General features: G+C 36.4%; 1 protein-coding gene across 2 annotated transcripts; it reads left to right on the top strand.

The window, feature by feature from the left end:
- Positions 1-6,246: 6,246 nt before the first annotated feature.
- Positions 6,247-21,543, top strand: LOC116262455 (metal tolerance protein 4). Of its 2 annotated transcripts, none has more exons than XM_031641857.2 (7): positions 6,247-6,750; positions 14,537-14,703; positions 18,341-18,539; positions 19,257-19,435; positions 19,530-19,680; positions 20,005-20,138; positions 21,126-21,543. In XM_031641857.2, exons 1-7 carry the CDS (start codon positions 6,567-6,569, stop codon positions 21,303-21,305), a joined length of 1,194 nt encoding a protein of 397 aa, XP_031497717.1. In that variant the 5' UTR covers positions 6,247-6,566; the 3' UTR covers positions 21,306-21,543. The 2 variants fall into 2 exon arrangements, with proteins under 2 accessions (XP_031497717.1, XP_031497716.1); XM_031641856.2 differs by lacking the exon at positions 6,247-6,750 and adding an exon at positions 12,273-12,963.
- Positions 21,544-22,398: the final 855 nt, after the last annotated feature.

Genomic DNA, 22,398 nt, shown 5'->3' with positions numbered 1-22,398 from the left:
AACATAAAATAAAAAGCAGTAACATAGTGAGAAAATAGAACATTTAGCATTGTGATTTTGTCTTATGCTTCTTTATATTATAGTTCCTAAAATGTGTGTGGCTTCTTTCAAAGTGGAAAGTAACTTGTATAACGGTCCACCGTATTGTTGCACTTGAGGGCAACATGATTCATAATAATAAAAAATACTAGTAACCGTTCACTACATATTACTTTCATCGTGTTGCAACATTCACGTTACCTTCATTGCACAATAAGTATAGTTGCATTAATATCATGGTAATGAATTACGAAAATGAAAAATAGTTTTCTGAGAAACAAGAGCTAACAAGTGAAAAGAGAAAGAATTACTACAAAATGCTATAGTTAATATCTATCTCTTCCATTGACATAATCAATCTTATAGTTGTGCAATTGATTTTCTAAATGTTTTTTTGCATCATATTGTGCATGTAAAGATGTGCTCGATTGGACATCCTCTTGTAAGTTGACATTGTGGTAGAATCCAATGGTCTTCAAAATCTTTTGATATTCAATCATCAATCTTATTGGTTCAAATATAATTATATAGTATATAGATTGAGATAACTATATTTGTTTGTGTGTCAACAATAATTGTATCTTAGAATTAGGGAAACTAGCTTTTAAAATGTCAAAACAATGTTCGATTGCGTCCCTATGTGATGAATGTCTGGAATTGCATTATTCTTTCTCATTCTTAAATAAATGTCTATTTTTAAATTCTTTTAGAGGATATGAATAACCATGTATTGGAGCAAGGAATTGGAAAATATTGGCACGTCCTCAGTCTAGAAGATAATATTTACCTATGTAGAACAAATGTTATAGAAGCAGAATTTAGACTCGAGAAACTTGTGAGCATGTCATATATGAGTATAATAAGTGGTGATGTTACATTACCCTATGGAATTAAACAAAATCCAAAAGTTGGGTTTCTCTAAAAGTTCAGTTCATATTATTGCATCAGTTTTTGGATGCTTTCCATCTGGCATAAATAAAAGCAAGCTATAGATCAAACACTCATGCATATATTTATGTGAGATAAACCATGTTTTATTTTGATATCTAACATGATTTTTATTAAACTATCATTGAAATGAGTGTATCACCTATTACTCTAAGAAGATCACAAAATTAGAGTACAATAAGTTAAAATGGACTCTTCATGGAAGAATTTTTTAATATCATGTCATACAAGAAAAGAATATACCTTAAATTGCCTAAACTTTGGGTTAATTGCTATTTGTGATGGTGTATTAGTACTTGGATATTTCACAAACTCACAACTTAATTGTAAACTCCCTTTAAAGATTATCAAATTAAAATGGTTTCTCTAGAACGTTGAAAAATATATTGTAAAGCATGATTTTCATTATTTTGTTTGATGATTATAATAAAAATTGCTAATTGTTGGTCAACAATTACTTATATTGAATCTTGTAAAAGACTTTTATCTTTTAGTAGTTAAACACATGATAGAAAATTTTGTGCATCTATACGAAATAACTCACGTGCTCACGTGGTGGTTGTTTGTGACTTTAAAAAATATTGTCAACTCATGATGTGCTAGAGAGATTTGAAACATGCTTAAGAAGATTATGTAAAAGAACTCAAAGCATTTTTACATGCATCACCTATTACTGTGTCCTCAATATGCTCTGTTCATACTCATCTTCAGTATAATATCTATTGATCTAGCTTGTAAAGTATTCAACATTGCTATTTATTGTAGTACTTGAAATAAATAAATAATACATACATATATATATATATATATATATATATATATATATATATATATATATATATATATATATATATATATATATATATATATATATATATATATATATATATATATATATATATAACATAAGTTGTTTTATAAATAACATAAGTGATAACTATTTTACTATAGTGCACTTCAAAGAAAGATTAGGTAAATAAGTAACATAGAATAAATCAGGTTATGAACAATGATAACATGTTATATGTAGACAAGGAAATATTAATCATGCTAGCAAGATAACATATGATACAACATTTTTGTTTCTTAAGATGAGTGTCATGAACGCCTCTCTACACGACTCAACATTAAATTTGTCAATGTCAAGCATAATCAATTCATTATCATCTTCAATCTTCATAGTTTCATTTATACCTATAGCTATGAAATATGTTTTACGATATGTGCAACCTTTGCTTCATGAAATGCTAGTTCGAGCTTGTTTTTGTTAATGGTATTCAACCATATGCTCATTTTTTGCTTTAGATGAAGAGGTAAAATGCCAAATATAATATAATAAATCTGACACCTTAGACCTTTGAAGATATAATTCACCTTATCGTTAAGTTGGTCTTTGAGAATAAGATCCTATCACACTTTCTTTTACATTCTCTATATTTGCATTATAATATGACGATCTTGTACTTTGATTACTCAAACTTCAAGATGTAGGAGTTGTAGAAATTCAGTTTTGAAACATCATGTGTTTCTTAGTCAAATGTATATATGGTGCTTATTTGCTTATACATTTACTTACATGCATCTCAATTGATCCATAGGTGCAAGCAGTTGAATTTGAACGAATAATATTCATTTAATCCATTAATTTGAAACATGTGTGCTAGTGATCTTTAACATTAGGCTTACTCTATTATAATATTGTTTGCACCCCTCCCACACAAAAGTAGGGAAGGTCGCGTGAAGTAACAGAAAATTGAAATTGGTCTACTTTTTAAGATTTTGAGAAAAAGTGATCTGCCCATCAATACAAGGTTTGGCAATTTCTGCCACCTTTAATAGTGGTAGTTAGACTAATGTCTAATATTTCTTAAATTATATAAGTCATTTGATTGGTGATCCTTCTATATGATTGTGCAAAAATTTGGATTTAGATATCAAAGTTCTTTTGATCTCGTTTGGAAAGCTGGAATTTTGATCTTAACAATTGAAGATTTGTTTTGGAATTATTTTGAACTGTGGTAATTTTTGAAGACTTAGATAAGGACTATTGAATTAATCCTGGAATTAGGATAGGGTAATTGGAAATTGGAAAGTTTAGAAATTGAAGGTTTAATTTATGACTGACTTAAGTTAGATTTTTAAACTTCTCAAAATGAGAGGCAAAACACCAATTTTGGATTCCATTTCAGAAGATTCGAGGTTTGAAAAATTGAGACATAATTTTCTTTAGAAAATGCTGAATTTGAAAACTTCAAGTTTTGGAATCATTTTGATATTGAATTGAGTATTTTTGCTGTGAGATAAGTGGCAGATCCAATGTTGTTACAATATGACTAGGTGACAGTAGCAACTTGGAATTAGTGCCATTATATCTAGCTGACCATTTATGTGCTTGTGTAGTACTCTCTCATCTTGCCATGCATAACTTAGTTTCATTCGTAGAGACATGATGTTGGATGGTTTTAAAAATTTGCAATGTTGGACATCGTCTAGATTCATTCTTGATATTTTTTTATCAAGAATGCGCTCTAGCGCATAGTTCAAGAGTTTGACTTGATTTTGAAAATCAAAACATTTGAAGTTGAGATTTTGACATCCTTGTTTGAAAAAAATGATTTATAAAGTTCTAAAGACCTTTTGGATTGACTTAGATCCAGTCATAGTTTTGATTTGATTGATTTGACAAGCTTTACTTGTCTATAAAAAGTTGATTTCAGATTTTTAAGCTGAAATGTTGATGGATTTCAATTGAAATCCATTTGGTTTTTTAATATTGGTTACACTTCAGTCATGCTTGAGGACTTTAAAGTGTTTTGGGAACTTAGGACTTATTCATAAGTGATTGGATACTTTATTTAAATATTTTTGAACTAAAAACATGTGTTTGAAATTCGAATTTTCAAATTTCATTGATCTTAGAACTTTGAAGATAATTGGATATATTGTGAAATCTCATTTTGGACAACCCATCTTGGATTAGCTTTGGTGGCATTGTCCTTCCTTAGAGCAGCCAATTGTGATTTTGAAAATGTGTGTGTGTACACTACTATTTGTTTTAACAATTTCCCTTTTGCAAGATTGTAGTGATTTCTGAAAATTTCAAAAATAGTGAAGATTAAAAGAAAAGCTCATTTTGATTAATTTTTAGCCACATGCAAGATGAGACATGTACTTGTTTGAGCAAATCCGATCTTTACTTGGACTAAAATTGGTTGATTAGGATTCACGACACCTTTGAGAGGCGATCGTCATGCATTCTCACGTCCCTCTCTCATACGTCACATCAATGTAAAATAGGAAAGAGAGTATATTTGCACTGTGTAATTGAGCTGAGCATTTTTCTTTTCGTTTGGAGATTTTTTTCACCATGGTTTTGCATGATTTAGGACTTTCAAAATCTGGTTTTTGAGCCTATAAGTGGATCAATCGAAAAGCATAATTTTCCATGTTCAAAAAATGAGTTGTGGGTAGGTGTTTTGCCAACTTCACTTAATGCACATAAATGTACAAAATTAACAGTGTCAAGGGAATTAATACCGCTTTAGAATTATAAACACAAAGTTATCATGTTAATTTTGTTTCGGGTTTCCTTTCACGTTCACACTCTGAATAGCTTTGTACAACTGGACTCAAGCTATCCTTTATCTAGCTCATCTTAATAGTACCAGTTTTTGGATCCAACATGTTGAGGCCTACCATCTCGAGTAGAAAACCAAATATGAGGGGCCTAGTGTAAAAGAAAATGTAGTCCATATGTACTATAGAGCATGGCATATATCTTAGTTCTTGATAATTGTATGTTAAAGTTTTGTCCAAAAGGTTCCTTTTCCCAAGACTGTCGTTGACTACTGTGATATAGGTAACTTAGTGTACTTAAGCCCATCTTGCTGATCAAGAGAGGAAACAAAAAGAAGCACTGAAAATACACAATCAATTGTCCAGACATTTTCACATCTTTTCTACATCAATATTGGAATTTGAATTGTTTAGCCAAATGCCAAAGATCAACTTATGGTAGAACACACTTTTATGGTTGACAATCATTTTTCTAAAACTTTTATAGCTTCAAAAGTGTACAAATAACAACATCAAACAAGAATCGAAAAAATAGAAAAAGGAAAATCATGGTGGAATGAGATCACTACCTACTACTAGAGGGAAAACAGAAATGCAGCTCAAGTAAATGCAGATTACCTAATCCTGCAACAGCAAACGATGTCATTTCTTGTGCCATATCCCTCGTAGCATCTTCACGTTGTGAGGTTGATCCCGATAAATAGAAAGAAGTATGCAGTTCATAGACCTACAATTGAGCATCAAATCCATCAATCTTCAAAAGAAATGCATGTTTTTGTTCCTACGTTCACAAATCAAAAGAAAAATAATGTGTCACTCTTTGAGATGGATTCCTTCACGGGTTTCATTCATCAATGGATTGCCTCAATAAGGATCCCTGACACCTAGCGAGTCTCCATTGTCGATCAATGTCCACTGAGAGGCAATAGGACAGGTTTGGCCCATGCTGCTACAGGACACCGCCAAAAGCTTGGCCATGCTACTTCACATGAAATGGACAGACACTGGGTTTTAAAAGCAAAAAACTGGGAGGAGGTTGGCTTTCATAAAACCCAGCTTTCCAGAAACACGGTTTTTGCGGGTGTCGTTCAATCGCCCCCATCAAAGTCGGAATATTCTTTTGAAGGAACGACGTAAACATCTTAAGAGGAAGAGCAAAATATTCTTTTGTCAATGTGTTCTTCCCAGGAAGGATCAGCCACAAATCGAGTCGAATCGGAGTCATTTTAAAACGATAAACATTAATGGTGTATTCATTTAAAAAGAAGGTAAAATAAAAATTTTTAAACAGATAATAAAATCGATGAGAAGATGGCAGAATTGCATCGGGGCGGCACATCGAATCAGGTATTTAACTTATTGCTGTCGATTGGAATCGAGGGACTTAGGCTGATCTGTTGCTGCTTTTAGTTACACGCCACCGCCTGCAGGCTTCGATGTACAGACGGAGACGACGAAGGTGAAACATCTTCATCTTCTTTCACGGGAGCTCTGGGATCTCTGGTTTCGTGGCAGAGTCTGGACGCTGGCTCTTCGCCCGAGAGAGTCCCCCGGCTTCCGCCATCGCCTCGCTGTCGCCTTTCTAATGAAGACAGGTACAATTTCGTCGTTTTGTCCTTTATGGAAGCCATAAAGGTGCCGGTCGTTCGCCATCACGATCGGAAGGAAAAAACAAAAAAAACAAAAAGTGCATAAAAAAAGAGAATAGCTCTTCGGTTTCAGGCTCCTGCCGTCTCCCAAGTCCCAACCACGGGGCCGCGACGGAACATCCTCCATTAACATCTCCGGAGGCATGCTCGTCAATAACAGAGTGATCAAGGGTTCCAGTGTCATTTACAAGCGCCCTGCGCCCGATTTATGAGCCCCGCAATTAGTGCAGATTCCCCGCGGAAAATCCCGAGATTACCACTGTGAGAGTGCGGCAATCGTCTCCCTCTCTCCTTCTTTCCCTGCCCCTCAGCGAGCCGCGCATCGCCGGTGGGTCCGTCGGCAGCCAGGAATCAATGTCGGGCGGCGTGGGGGAAGCGTTGCTTGTGAAAATAGAGGACGATCGCGATGCCGGCGAGGGGGAGGAGTGCCTGTGGAAGGCGAGGGACCGGTTCTTCCACAAGTTCCCAGCCCGGCGGCAGAATTACGAGCTCGATCGATCCATATTCCGCCGCCGTTCTCTCAAGCATCGGTCCATAGGTACGCCTTTCTCATTTCCCCTTGTGCCTTGAAATGTCGGGGATTTCTTGGCTTGTTGCGACGCCATCGATTCTGAATGATTCTCGTTCTCTGTATCCACACGGTTTTTTTGTGTTTTCCGAAGCTTCAGAATGATCGCCGATACGATAAATCGCCGCCGCTAACGACATTTAGAATATATCGCCTGCTTTGAAAGAAACGATCATGCATTTGGCATGATGAAACAGTTTTATCGCCATAAAGCATTACTGGATTACATACATGGCGATAATTTTCCTGTATTTTGTTTGGAAAGGCTTTGAATCACACTGGATGATCAGGTGAATATGCGTGGGTTGTCATGGTGCACTTTTTAGTTATTAGCTGAAGGATTTACTCCAAGTAAAACGAGTTTTTAATTTCCCTTTACTTGGCTGAGAATAAGATGCCTGCGTCATAATAGTGTTGAGGTCATCAATGATTCTCTCGTCTAAGAAGAGGAAAAGTTTTACCCTTTACAGGTGGTTTTAACCTGTTGCATCTGCTTCTAGAGTCAGTTGTCTACAACTACCGACCGTTTGTGTTCCGTGGGTATCAAAAACATTGTGAACCGCATAAAAGAATTTATTAATTATTAGTAAAAACAGGAAGTGAAGGTCATTGGTAAAAACTTCAAAATCATATTAATGGTCGAAAAGGTGGGTGCATAGGGTTACACAACAAGTCAAATCAATTCAGTTTGACTCGAATTTACTCAATAAAAGCTCATGCTCAACTCGTTTATAAATTAACGAGTTGAACTTTATAAAGATACTCAAAACAAACGACGAGTTGAGTTTGAGTTTTAAGAATTCTACTCATTTATATCCGATTTGATTTGTAAACTGATATTTTATGTAATATTGACAAAACCAGTTTAAGGAATCACTGGTTTTAACTTTGTGGGTAAAAACAAATTTTTACAAGTTACACGATCTAATGCTTACATAAATGATTTAACATTACATGAGTTAATGCTTAAATGAATTAAACGAGTTCAGTTGGAGGTGGATTTTGCATAGTTGAGTAGAGCTCAAACTTTTATATATATATATATATATATATATATATATATATATATATATATATATGACTTTGAGAATTAATACCTCATGGCCTAAAGTTTTTGACTCTGGTATTGAAAGGACCAGCTCACCATATCCATATTGTCAATTCTGGCTTACTCACGAATATTTTTGTATGTTTGAAAAGAGAATTTTCATTTTATACACCACCTTTTGAGTTTTGATCGCAACCACGCAAATAGACTTTATAATGTATTTCTTATAAGGGCGTAATAAACAGGGAGCAGGTTATAGATTCACCCATAAGAGGGACGGGCTTTCATATCCGTTCCTCTTCCGGGCGGAACACATAATTCGCCTTCCTACTAAACTATAGTAATATATTTTATTTTTTCAGAGGAGTTGATAAACTACGAAGTGGCAACCACTTTTCAATTAAACCAAAAATCATGTAGAATCATAAATCTTCCATGTTCTCATATACTAAATTTATCTCTTTCCATTATTTGATGTTGTAGTCTAAATTTATCTCAATTCCTTTTTCTGATAGTTGCAGCGTAGATTGAAAAACAATTTGAATTTAAAATGTTAACGTAAGAAAATATGTTTTTAAATATTCAACTTGGAGAAAGATTTAACTTTGAGACTCCTTTTTTTGGCAGCTGTCAACATTAAAAAAAAATCAGTTTTTTTGTTTTACAATGGCATTGGAGATTTTATCCACGTTCATCGCTCTTGATCGGATAGTAAGAAGTATCCGTGCCTTTATATAACAATACGGATGTTCAGTCCAAGAGCGGGCAACTCATTTGCTCTCAATTTAAAAAAGGATGTTTTTTTTATATATCTAACAGTACCGATGTTTAGCGCACCTGCGCTCCACTCATTTGCTCTCAATTTAAAAAAGTTTATACGGCAACCGGCAGTTTTGTGTACTAGATTTAGAGTTATTTAGAAACCAAATGCTTTTGAAAGACCAAAAACACCCATTAAAGGAGACAAGAAAAATCTCTATTAAAAAACGCATTTATTTCTCCCTCCTTTTCTCTCTCACATACACACATACAACTAAATGAGTTTTCTTGTTTCGGATCCTCAATCTCTTTGAAAAAAATAGTTTCATTTTTATTCTTTCAACTTAATCTTTATTGTCTGATTTTCTCAAAATCAGCGGCACAGATAATTGCGATTGAGTTTAGGGAGTTTAGTGTATAAAGGTCTGGTGACTTATATATATATATACTAGTCCACTTAAATTCTCGATTAAAAAAATATTTTTAGAAAATATGAAGATGCTAACATGTTTATGAATACCAATTTAAACGAAACATAGTTAGGTCTAATTTCATGTATTTATTTTTTACTATAAAAAAATTGATGTTATAAAAGTAGTCAATTTTTTGATAACAAAAAAATATATTTAAACTGAAAAATAGTTAACTATATATATATAAAATCAAATCAATCTTGGACTTGGTTTAGCTAACTTGTATTTATTTTGTTGGTATCCTCGTAGGCTGTTCCAAGCCTCCTTGGGAATCTGCAGTCAATTTGAAGAGAATTGGTATTCCTGAACATCCTTTAATCTTTGGTTTGGGCTGAATCGGGAATTTCTAAATCTGGGTAAAAATATTATTTTTCAAAATTTTTATATAAAACTAGTGAAATTTAGGGCCCTTGGGCCCCTCTTTGGCTCCACGCCTGATCCCGGGAACGCTTGGAGTCAGCTGCCAAATGATCCCAACGATATATTTTCTTTTTTTGTATTTTGAAAATTTCTTTATATTTTATCTTTTGTCTCTAGATGTTTTTAAGTAAATTAAGGCGGACAATATTAACTATTTGCCGATTCAAATGACCTTGGTTTCTTTCTATTGAAATGATTATTTGGTTGTTCCTCTTGCTATTTAATTTCATTCAAGAAAACCAGTTTTATAAGATGAGGCTTACGTGATAAAAGCCAACCTCGAAATGTAATTGACAGTTGAGCAATCAACACGAGTCAGTGGACCAAATTGTACAGCGACACCCACTTCTCCTCGGCCGTGATCGCTTCGTTGGGGGACCTCCTTAAGGCCGCCCGCCCAGACGATGACTTGACGATCCTCACCACTCATGGATGGACCCAGCTTTACCGTGTAGATGGTGGTGAAGGACACCTCCAGTGGTACTCATGTCCTCTTCATCCGAAATCAGTCGTTCTCTGCATCTTATCCTCTCCTCGTTGAGGGTGATCCATACATTTGCCAAATCCTCTCACGTCTGTGACTCACATCCTTCCATGTATATGAGTGGCAGGAGAGCTTCATTCCTTCTTAGCATTTATTCATCCCACACGCACGATACATATATATTATATTATTGGAAATGACTTTTTGATTCCTAAATACGCGTAGGAAGTTATTATGCATTTCTTTGTTAAAGTAGTGCTGCCAGGTCTGACAATATCTAAGTGGTTTCTCCACTCTCCGGGAAAATTTTAACTTAAAAAACTAGTGTTTATTTTATACTCTCTAATCGTATCCACTTTGTCTACTAGCTAAAGGTCGTTGCTTGTCGAGAATACCAGGTCATCATTTAAGGCCTCAAATATAGAAGAAAACATATTTTCCTTTTGGTCTTGGGTGCCCTCCAGTCGTTTTCCGTTTGCATGAAGTCAGAGCCGCTACGTTAGTAATTGTTATTTTACGGTAGCCAAAGAGAGAAAAGGTTTACAGGGAACGTTATAATGGCATAGAATTTCTCTTGAACTTCACGTTCTAGGAGGGTTTTGGTCTACTTGGAACAAGGCATGAGGACCTCCAAGTTGAAGAATATCAGGAGTTGTATGCGTAGGTACTGTTGTAGCACGGTTTTATTACATATCTCTGATACACCGTGATTTTGAGAGTTATGTCTTGCCCAAGAAAAAGGATTGAGTAACTAAGTTAAGGCATGTGAAGGGTTCTTTACTTCACGGCAACCTTCACATTTAATATATATATATATATATATATATATGGTGGCCTGGTCAGACGTGACGGCGTCCCTGAGAAGGTTGCACTTGCACATGGGTGGGGTCATGCGTTCTTTGGGAGGAAAAAAACAGCCGTACGAGAGTAATTTAGTGATCTCCTTTTTTATTCAACATTTTCCAACTGCACTTATAGACAAGACAGGGCCGGGGCGGCTCTTTGAGAAAGTTTCTCAAAAAGTTGAGCGCCTTTTTGTTGTCCTTCAAAGGTTAAGCGGCGGCGATAGTTAAAACTTGAAAGGCATTTTGTAAAATTTGCTTTCTTTCATTTTGAAGAGGAAGAATACTTGTTGCATCCACGTTTATTCGAATCATACTGCCTGTCCGGTTGGCTTGACTCATTAGCTAGAACAAGCGGAAAATAATTGCGAGTTGTTAGCTGCTTTTCTGGAAACTGCATTCACCTACCCCCTTTACAGGCGGTCTTCATGCAATTTAAACATCTTTTTAGTTTGGACACCTCAGGAAAGGTTTTTGCAGCCTTTGAGGACGACAATGTGAACTTTGCAAAGAATTTACGTTTCGTAAGATTATTATAGACTTTCAGCAGGAGCATGCTCTTGGCAATTATAAAAGATTTCGTAGTCTGACTGAATGCAGAAGTGGGAAATGTGAGGCGCATTCCTTTTTCTTGATGAACAGATATATTTGTTATATGCCTCATGCAAATTTTGACGATGGCGGCATGTGTTTCCCTCCTTTTTACTCAAACAAGAGTTACCTGAATGATTCTAACAGTTCTGCAGTGTGTGATTTAACTCAGAAATGACGTCGCCAGACACTGAGATCCCTGAAGTCACGAACAGACTGTCCTTCACTTTGGATTACTCTTGCCGTCGAATCTATGACACGTCGTACCCATCGATTTCAAATAGCTTCTGCTGTCAATTGTATACCTACTCTTGCTGTTAAGAGCAATCGTATCATCGATCTATGTACGCCACTTTTCATTACCGCCAAAACTCAGGTCACCATTAATTTTCAGACCAAAGCTTTGTTTTTGTTAATTAATAAATTCCAAGAGCACATCCAAAAGAAATACAGGAACACCCAATTTGTTCTTAGAAATAGCTCTATTTGCTTTATTGGATGTGAGATAAAGTTTTGTAGTTTATAAAATTTTTAAGAGTTAAACCATCTAACTACAATTGGCATCAACTACTAAGCACAAGCTTAAGCAAAACGATTTTGCAAGTCGGTTTCTATATTTACAGAGATGGAGAAGACACCCTGGGATGAAAATAAAAATTTTACAGAAGTTGTGAAGTTAATTTTCCTTCTGCAGGTATTTTCATATGCCAAGTTACAGTCTACAGAAGGAGTTCTTACATCCTTACCTTCAATTAGCTTGAACTAACATTTACAATGCATGATCTTTTCTCCACTGCCCAAAAGCTGCGTAACATAGATTTGATAATTATAATAGCACTAGTAAAATGATAACAGAATGAAGACAGAACGTCTCCAGAACGTGCAGATTGTTGGTCCTCTGACCACCTGGGTCAGTCTTACCCGATGTTATCATCAGTGCCCCATGATCATCACCCCTCCTCACCACTAAAGGAAAGACAACTTCTCACGATATCTTGAATTTCATCACAGATTCTTCATGGAATCGAAAATATCAGGTTATTTGCGTGCTACGTGATGGAAATAGACTCTAGTGCTTCATGGGATGAAAGCTTTTGTGCCTTCGCGTGAATAGCGTTCAAGAATGTCATTTGTGAAGCTGTCCATGCCGGCACCCCGGATCGTACCTTTCTGGTCATTGATTACCAGCCCCACAATCCCTTCTCTTTGGTAAACACGTTGTCTTCTTGCAGAACGAGGGGACAACGAAAGAATAATGAGGAAGATGGACACGGATGAATCATTATAGTTGATAAAAAGGAAGCGGAGACTAAGAGCGAAGAGAAGGAGGTTCGTGGTTGAGCTTTTTCTTCGTTTTCCCTTTCTAGGTGTCGAAAATGGAAGCAGAAAGAGTACCATTGATCAATGGGAGTGAGTTTCATAGCAAGCGACCGAACAGTCGGAGGTATTCTTTGAATTCTATGAGGGAAGAGTTTATCAGAGGATTGCCGGAGAAGGTGAAGCGCAGTCTTGATCCAGAGCGCCCGTCTCATATTGATTTATCGAGGACCAAGGGTCTGATAGAAGGTGAGTATTTTACCTCCAATCGGTTTTTCTGGTCCGTAGGGATCTTGTTCTGTTGGCAGATGCATGCGTCATTTAGGAGAAGCAAAGAAGAGCATCTTTCTTTGTTGGATTCTCTTTTCTTCTCGCTTTCCTGAATTCCTTTGAGGGGAAATACAGAAACTGTCTGAAAAAGTAAAAATTTCTATTCAGGCATCTTTCTAGAGTTGTGGACAGTGGAGGGATGTGCTTTGGTACGTCTGGTTGATGTTTAGCCCTGTTCTTTAACTGAGAAAAATTTAAAAGTAGATAATGGGAAAGCTGAAGAATAGTTCTTGGCTTCTGATCTGCACGGGACATAATTGAGGAATTAGTTATCTGCCTAATCTGTTCTTTCCACCCTTATCTTCCTCGTACTTGAGCTTTTCCTTTTTCCTTTCCCAGTGCAAGGAATTTTCCCATTTTAATAAAGTAATGGTAGCTGTACCAAATATGATAAAATTATATGGTGGCATAAGCTTCCTTTTTTTTTCTTTTCCCTATATGTTCAACATTCATGTGCGTAACAGGATTTTGTTCTCGAGGATCTTACAACAGATGTTGATATTGAATGGTGGCCCCACGTGTCTGCTATGTGATTAAATTCGTGATGGAGCACATAAAAGAACTTCACTAAGTGAAAACCGAAGCCCATGCTCTTCATTTATGAACTTTTATTTGCTTTGCAGAGGACATTTTGAATAGTGATACAACGGGAACTTAATTGTTTCCTATTCCTATTTGCCATAGGATTTGTCTGTTAATCGTCTGTTTATGATGAACACACAAGGTTGATTAAGTGAGAGCGACTTGATTTGGGCTGAGAGTCTAAAGAATATGAAGAAAGTATGTCATTTTCTGTTGGTTTTAGAAAATTTATACATTATAGACTGGATCTGTACGAGGTCTCTTGTGATCATATGGGGCTAATGTTGATGGTGCGGTGCCTGAGGGATGTTTGTCTTCATTAGCGCCTCAAACATCTCGTAGATTTCCCCACCACCTTGCAGTTGGTTTTCATGATTTCATCCTTAAACTTGCAAAAATCAAGCAAAATTAAATGCAAGGTGAAGTGACACTTTGAACTTTTATTTCTTATGCACTGTTCAGATCAAGTTTCTTCTTGTGATTGAGTTTCATTGACAAGCAAGGAATGGTGAACTGTGCAGTTGTTTTGTCAGATGCTTCAATTAAAAATTTTAACCTTCTTTCCTCCTTAGTGGGTTACAACCACTTCTAGCTATATTCTATTTGCTATAGCTGATACCGTGTTAGTTGCAAATCAGTTTTTGCATCATATGTATGGTCTTGTTGGCACATAAAACGACAATTTCGTGGTAATCTTATGCTATTAACTTTTATCATGATCTCAGGAAACTGATGAGGACTTAAGGTTCATCTGTTTTACCTTTTCCTTTTCCTGATGACAAATGCCATATTAGTAATGAATTGTTCATACATTTGGAAGCCACTTACATACAAGAATGCTTCTCGTTTAAGCATGACACATCTATGAATGCTACTGTACAATATTTTAAAATTCTACCTTTGGTATCAGGTGAGAAAGAGTATTATCGACAACAGTTTGCTACCTTAAGGTCATTTGAGGAAGTTGACTCATTACCTATGAACGACAATGATAGCACCGATGAGCTTCGAGACAGACAAGAAGAATTTGCGATCAGGATCTCAAACATTGCTAACGTTGTGTTGCTGGCAATGAAGGTATGTTGACCGTCCGTCCATTTCCCCACGGAGAAAAGGTCATTTTTTGTGGAAAAAAGGCCATAGCATTATATGGTGACTATCCTCTGGTGTTTGATGTGTAATTATGGATTCCATATGATAGCACCGTAACCAAAGATTGTTTTTTCCATGAACAGCTCTGTTGAACTTGAACCCCAATTGCTAACTGCTAATTGTGTACCTTTCATCTGGTATATTTTTGAATCTGACATAATACATGTTAGTGATAAATGGAAACAATTACCTAACACTTAGGTACATCATTTGAAAAGGTTAGGGTGCTGCTTTTGGAGATTCAGAAAACTGATGAGCTCAGAAAACTTGCTTGTGATTCACACAGTTTAATGTTGATACTTAGAGATAGAAATTTTTGTTGGATATTAAACTAAAAGCTGAGAAGATTGAAAGACATTTCTGCCCCTTATGCTATTTAAGTGTGAAAGCATGAAGAAAACAATGGTAGTAAATTATCAGATAGTAAATACTAAATAGTATATATGAAGAGATGGGAAAAAAAATGAAGCAAAAAATTGGATGATTGTGAAACAGGTCTACAATGAACTGAATGAAATGCTCATGCTATATAGCTAGGCATGAACAGATGTTCCATGAAAATGGAAGTCTTTTCTAGTACCTCAAAGAAGAAGGATTCAGTTTAAATCTGCTGGATGCCAGCTATTGTTCAGTGGCTAAAAATTAAAAATCTGTCATGAAAAAGCATCACCACTAGAGCATTACTGATGGTTTATAGTGCTGTAATAATTCATGGTATTTTTAGCAACACTTATGGTGCTTTCAACAACAGAGTTGTTAATTTTTAATCACCCAACAACTATCCACCATCTGGAATATTTGAATCCTTCTATTCTATATATATAAACATATGACAGTTCAATCCTGCCAGATACCGGATGCTGCCAGACGACTAAAAGGTGTCATGAAAAATAGTCACTGAATTAGCATTTGCCATGGTTTATAATGCGGAGACAGTTTATGGTAGTTTTAATGACTATTTATGGTCCTTCAAATTTTTAAATCTTAACCATCTGACACATGACAGCATTGCCATTGATTTATATATATATATATATATATATATAGAAAGTAATTATCCCTATTAAGTGTGTCCTACTCCTTCCTTTCAAGCCATTGATGAAACCCATACACCTCCCCTCTTATCTGCCCCTCTCTGACGAGAGACTAACCACTCATTGAATAGAATTTTTATATATGTATAGAACTTTGTCTACTCAATGTTTGAATATTCTCTGTTTGGGGAGGGGCAGGTGTATGGGTTCCGTTGATGGCCAATTGCAGTACCTCGACTTCATAGAACTTCCAATTCCAAAACCTATTTCTAACACATTTATTTCAAGATGGTATTTGGAAGTTTGAAACACCATATTTGGTCGATGTCTATGTCATTGATTAAACAATTTGAGTAATTAATTGCGCTACTTCTCTTGAGACAAATCTTCTATGAAACCAGCTTAACTGAGATAAGAGGATTCTGTAAAACTGTCTATCCATTGCTTATGACCAAGACCTGGTGGAGAACAGATATATAATTTTATGGTATTTAAACTGTACCCTTGTATGATTTCTCTTGAAACATGTACTCTCCAGAGGGTGTGGTCATAGGGTGGACAATTTGAACACTTCACTTTCCCATTCATTAGATAAAGAATATCACAAATCTTTTGTCATCTGCTGCAAATTTGACTTCAACAGCTTGGACTCTGATCTTGGTGATTGCAGAAGATTCACATAACCAATAAACAGATGACAAAATTGTTGGGATGAAATTTGGATTTTTTTTCTGCTAATTTTCACAAGGGCATCTTCAATGCCACATGCTTTTGTTGTTTTAGCTTTCCTGTTATGCTAAGAAGATCAAAGTGAATAAGATGGTATACTATTGAATCAGTTTGTACTATGACAAATGTAAAAAAATGGCAGCCCTAAAGTTATAGTCTTGGTGCAATCGTCTTGACAAGTTTGCTCAAAACAAAGATTAAAAAATATGAGGAACTGGCCAAGGATAAATTGATCCTTTGAAACTGTTTCATGGAATGCCTTGACCTACGGGTTTGAACTTAGGTGAGAAACAATATTGAATGTGTTATTTGGTGGGTCCTAGATGAACATACTGGTATATATATATATATTTATTTATTTACACACACACACACACACACTCTCACACACACTCTCTCACACACACATTCCCACACTCATTAGCTTTACACTTGCATGCATATTTCTATGTGGACCTTACTAAAAAAGTGAATGGATTCTTCTGGTAAATATATTCAACCAACTCCAATACTTTTAGCAATTTACAGACCCTTTCACAGATATCACCAATATTTTTAACATAGCATGATATTTTCAACTTTTGAACCTGAATGCTATTTTCTCTAACTGAGAATTTCATAATTTTCTCTATTTTCCTTTAGGGGCCGTTTGAAACTTTGATGGCTGGAAATATGGAAATGGAAAAAAATTTCCAGAAAAAAATTTCTGGAATTGATGAATGGGAAAGAAAATTCTATATTGCCAAAACCACCTTGTGTTTGTTATAGAGGAATTATTTTTCTGGAAAAAAAATTTTACGTTTGGTGGAAATGGTGAGGAAGAAGGGAGCGAGGGGAGCGAGGGAGGAAGAAGGAGGAAGAAGGAGGAAGAAGGGAAGGGAAGGGAGGAGGAGGAAGGGGGAGGAAGGAGGAGGAGGAGGAAGAAGGAGGAAGAAGGGAAGGGAAGGGAGGAGGAGGAAGAAGGAGGAGGAGGAAGAAGGGAAGGGAAGGGAAGGGAGGGAGGAGGAGGAAGAAACCCACGGTAAGCCCTTCTTCTTCCTCCTCCTTCCTTCTCTTCTTCCTCCTCCCTCCCTCCCTCCTCCTCCTCCCTCTTCCTCCCTTCCCTTCCTCCCTTCTTCCTCCGCGCTCTTTCCCTTTTTCCTCCTCCCTCCTCCCCTTCTTCTTCCTCCCTCCTTCCCTCCTTCCCTTCTTCCCTTCTTCTTCCTCCCTCCTTTCTTCCTCCTCCCTCCTTCCCTTCTTCCCTTCTTCTTCCTCCCTCCTTTCTTCCTCCTCCCTCCTTCCATTCTTCCTTCTTCTTCCTCCCTCCTTCTCTTCTTCCCTTCTTCTTCCTCCCTCCTCCCTCCTTCCCTTCTTCTCTTCTTCTTCCTCCCCGTCCATTCTTCCTCCAACGGTCACAAAAAAATTTTCGGAAAAATTTTTCCACCCTTCTGGCTGGAAAATTCTTTTCGGAAATATATTTCTCTTATCACCTCCAACGGTCAAAAAAATTTCTCCACGTTTGATGGAATGAGAAAAATTTTAAAAATTTGAATTTTTTTTCTTTTGCTACAGTGTTTTTCCAGCCCATCAAACGGGCCCTTAATTTTTAAATTTACAAAATTTTCCTGGGAGAAAAATATTGAAAGAGAACATCCAGGAAAAACCCACCTATGAATGCCAATTGCAACTATGCTTCACATGCACAATGACACAATACACACAAAAGGAGCAGATATTTGGCTAATGAAAGCACACTTACAAGGAACAAGAACAAATAGATATTTTGTAATAGCTTGCTAACTCTCTATGATGAAATACAGATTTACGCTACTATAAGGAGCAAATCTTTGGCCATTGCTGCTTCAACGTTGGACTCCTTACTAGATTTGATGGCAGGTGGAATTCTCTACTTCACACATATGTCAATGAATAACATAAACATCTATCAGTACCCAATTGGCAAACTGCGTGTTCAACCAGTTGGAATTATCATTTTTGCTGCCATCATGGCTACTCTGGGTATGTTATTTCCACTTTTTCTTTGTTTTATCTTTTGGCATCAGTTCCACTTTTTCTTTGTTTTATCTTTTGGACTTTGGAAAGCCAATTAAAGTCTAAGAATACCTGCTTTTGAAACCGAAGGCGGCAACTGTTGTTACTTGTTAATATCTGTCTAAGGGATCTCATAGAGAAAATCTAAATTGTTGTTACAAATGAAATTAGAGCATCGACTGACCAATAATTTTCCTGGATTAGCCTAGAGATTGAACTCGTGATCAAGAATATCACTTTGAATCCATAGTGATGAGTCTTCACTGAAAAAATTATTGCTGTATAAGACAACAGCCTTCCAGATTTATTTGGGTATGATCCTTTAATTGAAGTTTGAACAGGCTTTCAATAGGATGGCAAGGTTAAACATCAGATGCATAAAAAATTTTCAAATGGTTTTAATTTTGAATCTAAAAAAGTTGACTTGAAATATGAAAGAAGCAGAAGTGTGGAAGTCCTTGGATCAATAACTTCACTCATGTTTGCTTTTCCCCAAATTCAGCAATTCTTGTTTGATTAAAAGCACTTGCCAAAATGCAGGTGTCTGAAGTGACAAGAAAGTTCTGTTTTTGAATGCCAGTTAGTTTGTAGGACTTCTTATTGGGCATTATATGGACTAATTGATGCCAGTGTGGCTATGCCAATTCTATCTTCAAGTTAATAAATCTACTAGTTGATGGGCAGGCTTTCAGGTGCTAATTCAAGCTGTAGAAGAATTGCTCAAGGATGAATCTCCATCCAAAATGACTTCATCACAATTGGTGTGGTTGTACTCGATAATGCTGATTGCTGCTGTTGTGAAACTTGCTCTTTGGTTTTATTGCAGACGCTCAGGAAGTGACATAGTCCGAGCTTATGCAAAGGTTTTGCTTAAATGACTGCTCAGTTTTCATATTTATCAACAGATATATCTCAAACCAAATCCTAATATCTTTTTCCTTTCATCTGATTATTCAGGATCATTACTTTGACGTCATCACAAACATAATAGGCCTTGCTGCAGCTGTTCTTGGGGACAAATTCTATTGGTGGATAGATCCTCTTGGGGCCATTCTTCTTGCAGTTTATACCATATCTAATTGGTCTAAGACTGTCCTCGAAAATGCAGGTCTGTTGCTCCTTTGATTTTGATGAATTACTATAAATGGTGGTTGCCCTTGACCTTCTTGTTGTGTGAGAAGGGGCTGATGACATTTAACATCTGTTCTTGCATCCAGCAGCACAAAGGTGAGACAAATTTGATCAAATTTAGGAAGTTAATCAGGAATACATTAGGGTTAAAATCTTTATTAATGGTAATCTAAAACAAGAACACATAATTTGATATTGTTTTGTTCATTATTCTGTATTTCCAGCAAATGTGTAGGTAAGTTAATAATATTCAATGCTGCTTCTTTCAGAGCATACAATGACCAATTAGATTATGTTTCAGCTTCATTAGTAGGACAGTCTGCCCCACCTGAGATGTTGCAGAAGCTGACATATCTTGTCATAAAGCATCATCCTCAAATCAAGCGAGTGGACACTGTTCGAGCATATACATTTGGTGTTCTTTATTTTGTAGAGGTTAGCAGTTCACTTTTTACAGAATAATGTTGCAAAATATCTGGATGATTCTGATAATCTGATTACTGCTGTTCCAATATTTCATAACTTTGTTCTCACACATTTTTCTTTGGCTTCACATGTGATCCTTCTGCATCTTGTAGTTTGTTTTTTCTATGGCATGTTAAAAGACAAGGACGATTAAAATTTTTTGATCAACTTCGTATTTTTTTCATCTTTTTCATTCTATAAGCTGTCTTTAACATGTCCCATCTGTTGGTTCTATTTATTTAAATCTCCTGTGTTCTGGCATAAACTTGAAACAAGATAATGCCTGTTATGATTCAGCCGTATTTGACCCATTGCTGATAAGATCTTTTGGGTGTACATGATTTGGAATTTCACTGTAGTTGATCTAGTCTTCCTCTGGCCTCACTGCATCAGCAGAATTCCAGTCTGTAATACTAATAGACAAGTTCTGTTATATCCAGCTGCAAGTAGCTGATGCTCATAGGATACTGCTCAGTCATCTGGACTGCTTTTTGGTGTTATTTTGTGGAGTTTTTTGCAACATAAAAAAGGCTTTTCTGGGACTAGTTTCTTTTTTCTTAAAACATTTCTGTTGCGGACCTTGACTGTTAACTTGACTACATTACTTTATAGTTCACAAATGGTAGGGTTTAGGAGTTGGAGAATAAGAGACAACTGCCTATGAGAGCTTCACCACTTGTCTGGGTGTAAGGATGTAAGAGATATGGCTTTTTTGGGAATTTATTGTGATTCTGTGAATAATCCAACTGATCCAAGTCTGAACTGTTGACATTCCCAATTAGGAAGGTAGACTTCAGACCTTCATGTTGGAGGAGGTTAGAGGGTTCAAAACCAGGGGCACTTATTCTATTCATTCTTTTCTATGCCTCCCTAGTCTAACTAGTAAACAAAAGTTAATTGTGCAGCTTCTTTTTATCAGCTTGAAGATCCACTTATTAATCAATGATTCTGAAACAGGTTGACATTGAACTTCCAGAAGATCTGCCCCTAAAAGAAGCACATGCCATTGGTGAATCTTTACAAATGAAGATTGAGAATCTTCCTGAGGTAGAGCGTGCATTTGTTCACCTTGATTTTGAATGTGATCACAAGCCAGAGCATTCTATAGTCAGTAAATTGCCTAGCAATCAGTCTTGAAGTTGGACAAGGTTCTTTTCCCAACTATACAGTGCCAAGATATCCTTTGTAGCAATCAATCTATAGCAACCATTATCTGTTGCATTTTTGCTTTTCAAGTGGCATATGATGTGTTGGATGATCACTCTGGTTTTCTCTTGGGCTTGGGCAAACCCAAACTTGATTTTTGTGGATGGAGCTCGGGACTGATTATGGCAGGGCAGACGTTCCTGTCTAATATTATTATCAGCCCCGAAAATTTTGTTCTCTATCTCTCTCTCCTCCCCCAACACACACACACACACACATTCTATGGCGTTTGTAGGCTTGTTCTTCAGGAACATTTTTTAGAGGCAAACGGACTTGGTGAGAAACAGAAAGCCAAGGCTTCCCCTAATTTCCCTTACTCCTAGTGTCTAAGACTGTATTGGCTTACACAAAAGGTTGATGCCAACGGAAGTCAAACAAGGAACTGAACTACTAGTCATTGCTCCAAACATCTATGCCAAACCCCTTCAGGCTTATCCCAAGACTTCTAGAAAATGAGTTTGACAAGAAAGGTAAACTTAAGAAGAAAAACATGATCGAGTTTCATGACACTTAATATGATATTTGACTTTCAGGACGTACTTTGAAATGAGTTGTTTAGTAGTGTAATTTGAGACAGTCTATCTATAGCTTTAAAATTTTCCCTTCTGCACAGTTTTAAAATGGACAATTGAAGCCTATGAGGTTGCAAATAGAAAGTTGCATACCTCGCGGATACAGACCTGAAAGCGAAACGGAAAATTGTACAATGAATATTCAGCATATGTTGTAATCTACCTAGCATCTTTCAAGCCACTGTCCTGTCCTTGGCAAGTTGAGGAAAATGACTTCCATGCAAAGTGGCCGTAAATGCCTCTTGCAGCTTGGTCACAAAGTGATTCTATCAGGTGTGGTCGTATTTACACAAATTCAGTCCAACAAATTTAGATGGAAAAATCTTGAAGAGGGTTTTCTCATTGTCATTCATCATGAGAAAGGGGAAGGGAAATTACTATCTCTTTCACTCCCACTCTCGCACACTATCTCTCTTCCCCTCTCACCTTCCCCACCCCACACTTCACACACA

The sequence above is a fragment of the Nymphaea colorata genome, chromosome 10 (genome assembly GCF_008831285.2).
Source record: "Nymphaea colorata isolate Beijing-Zhang1983 chromosome 10, ASM883128v2, whole genome shotgun sequence".
In the NCBI taxonomy this organism is placed as follows: Eukaryota; Viridiplantae; Streptophyta; class Magnoliopsida; order Nymphaeales; family Nymphaeaceae; genus Nymphaea; species Nymphaea colorata.
The sequence above is the reverse complement of the archived record's forward strand: the minus strand, read 5'-3'. Positions and strand labels throughout refer to the sequence as shown.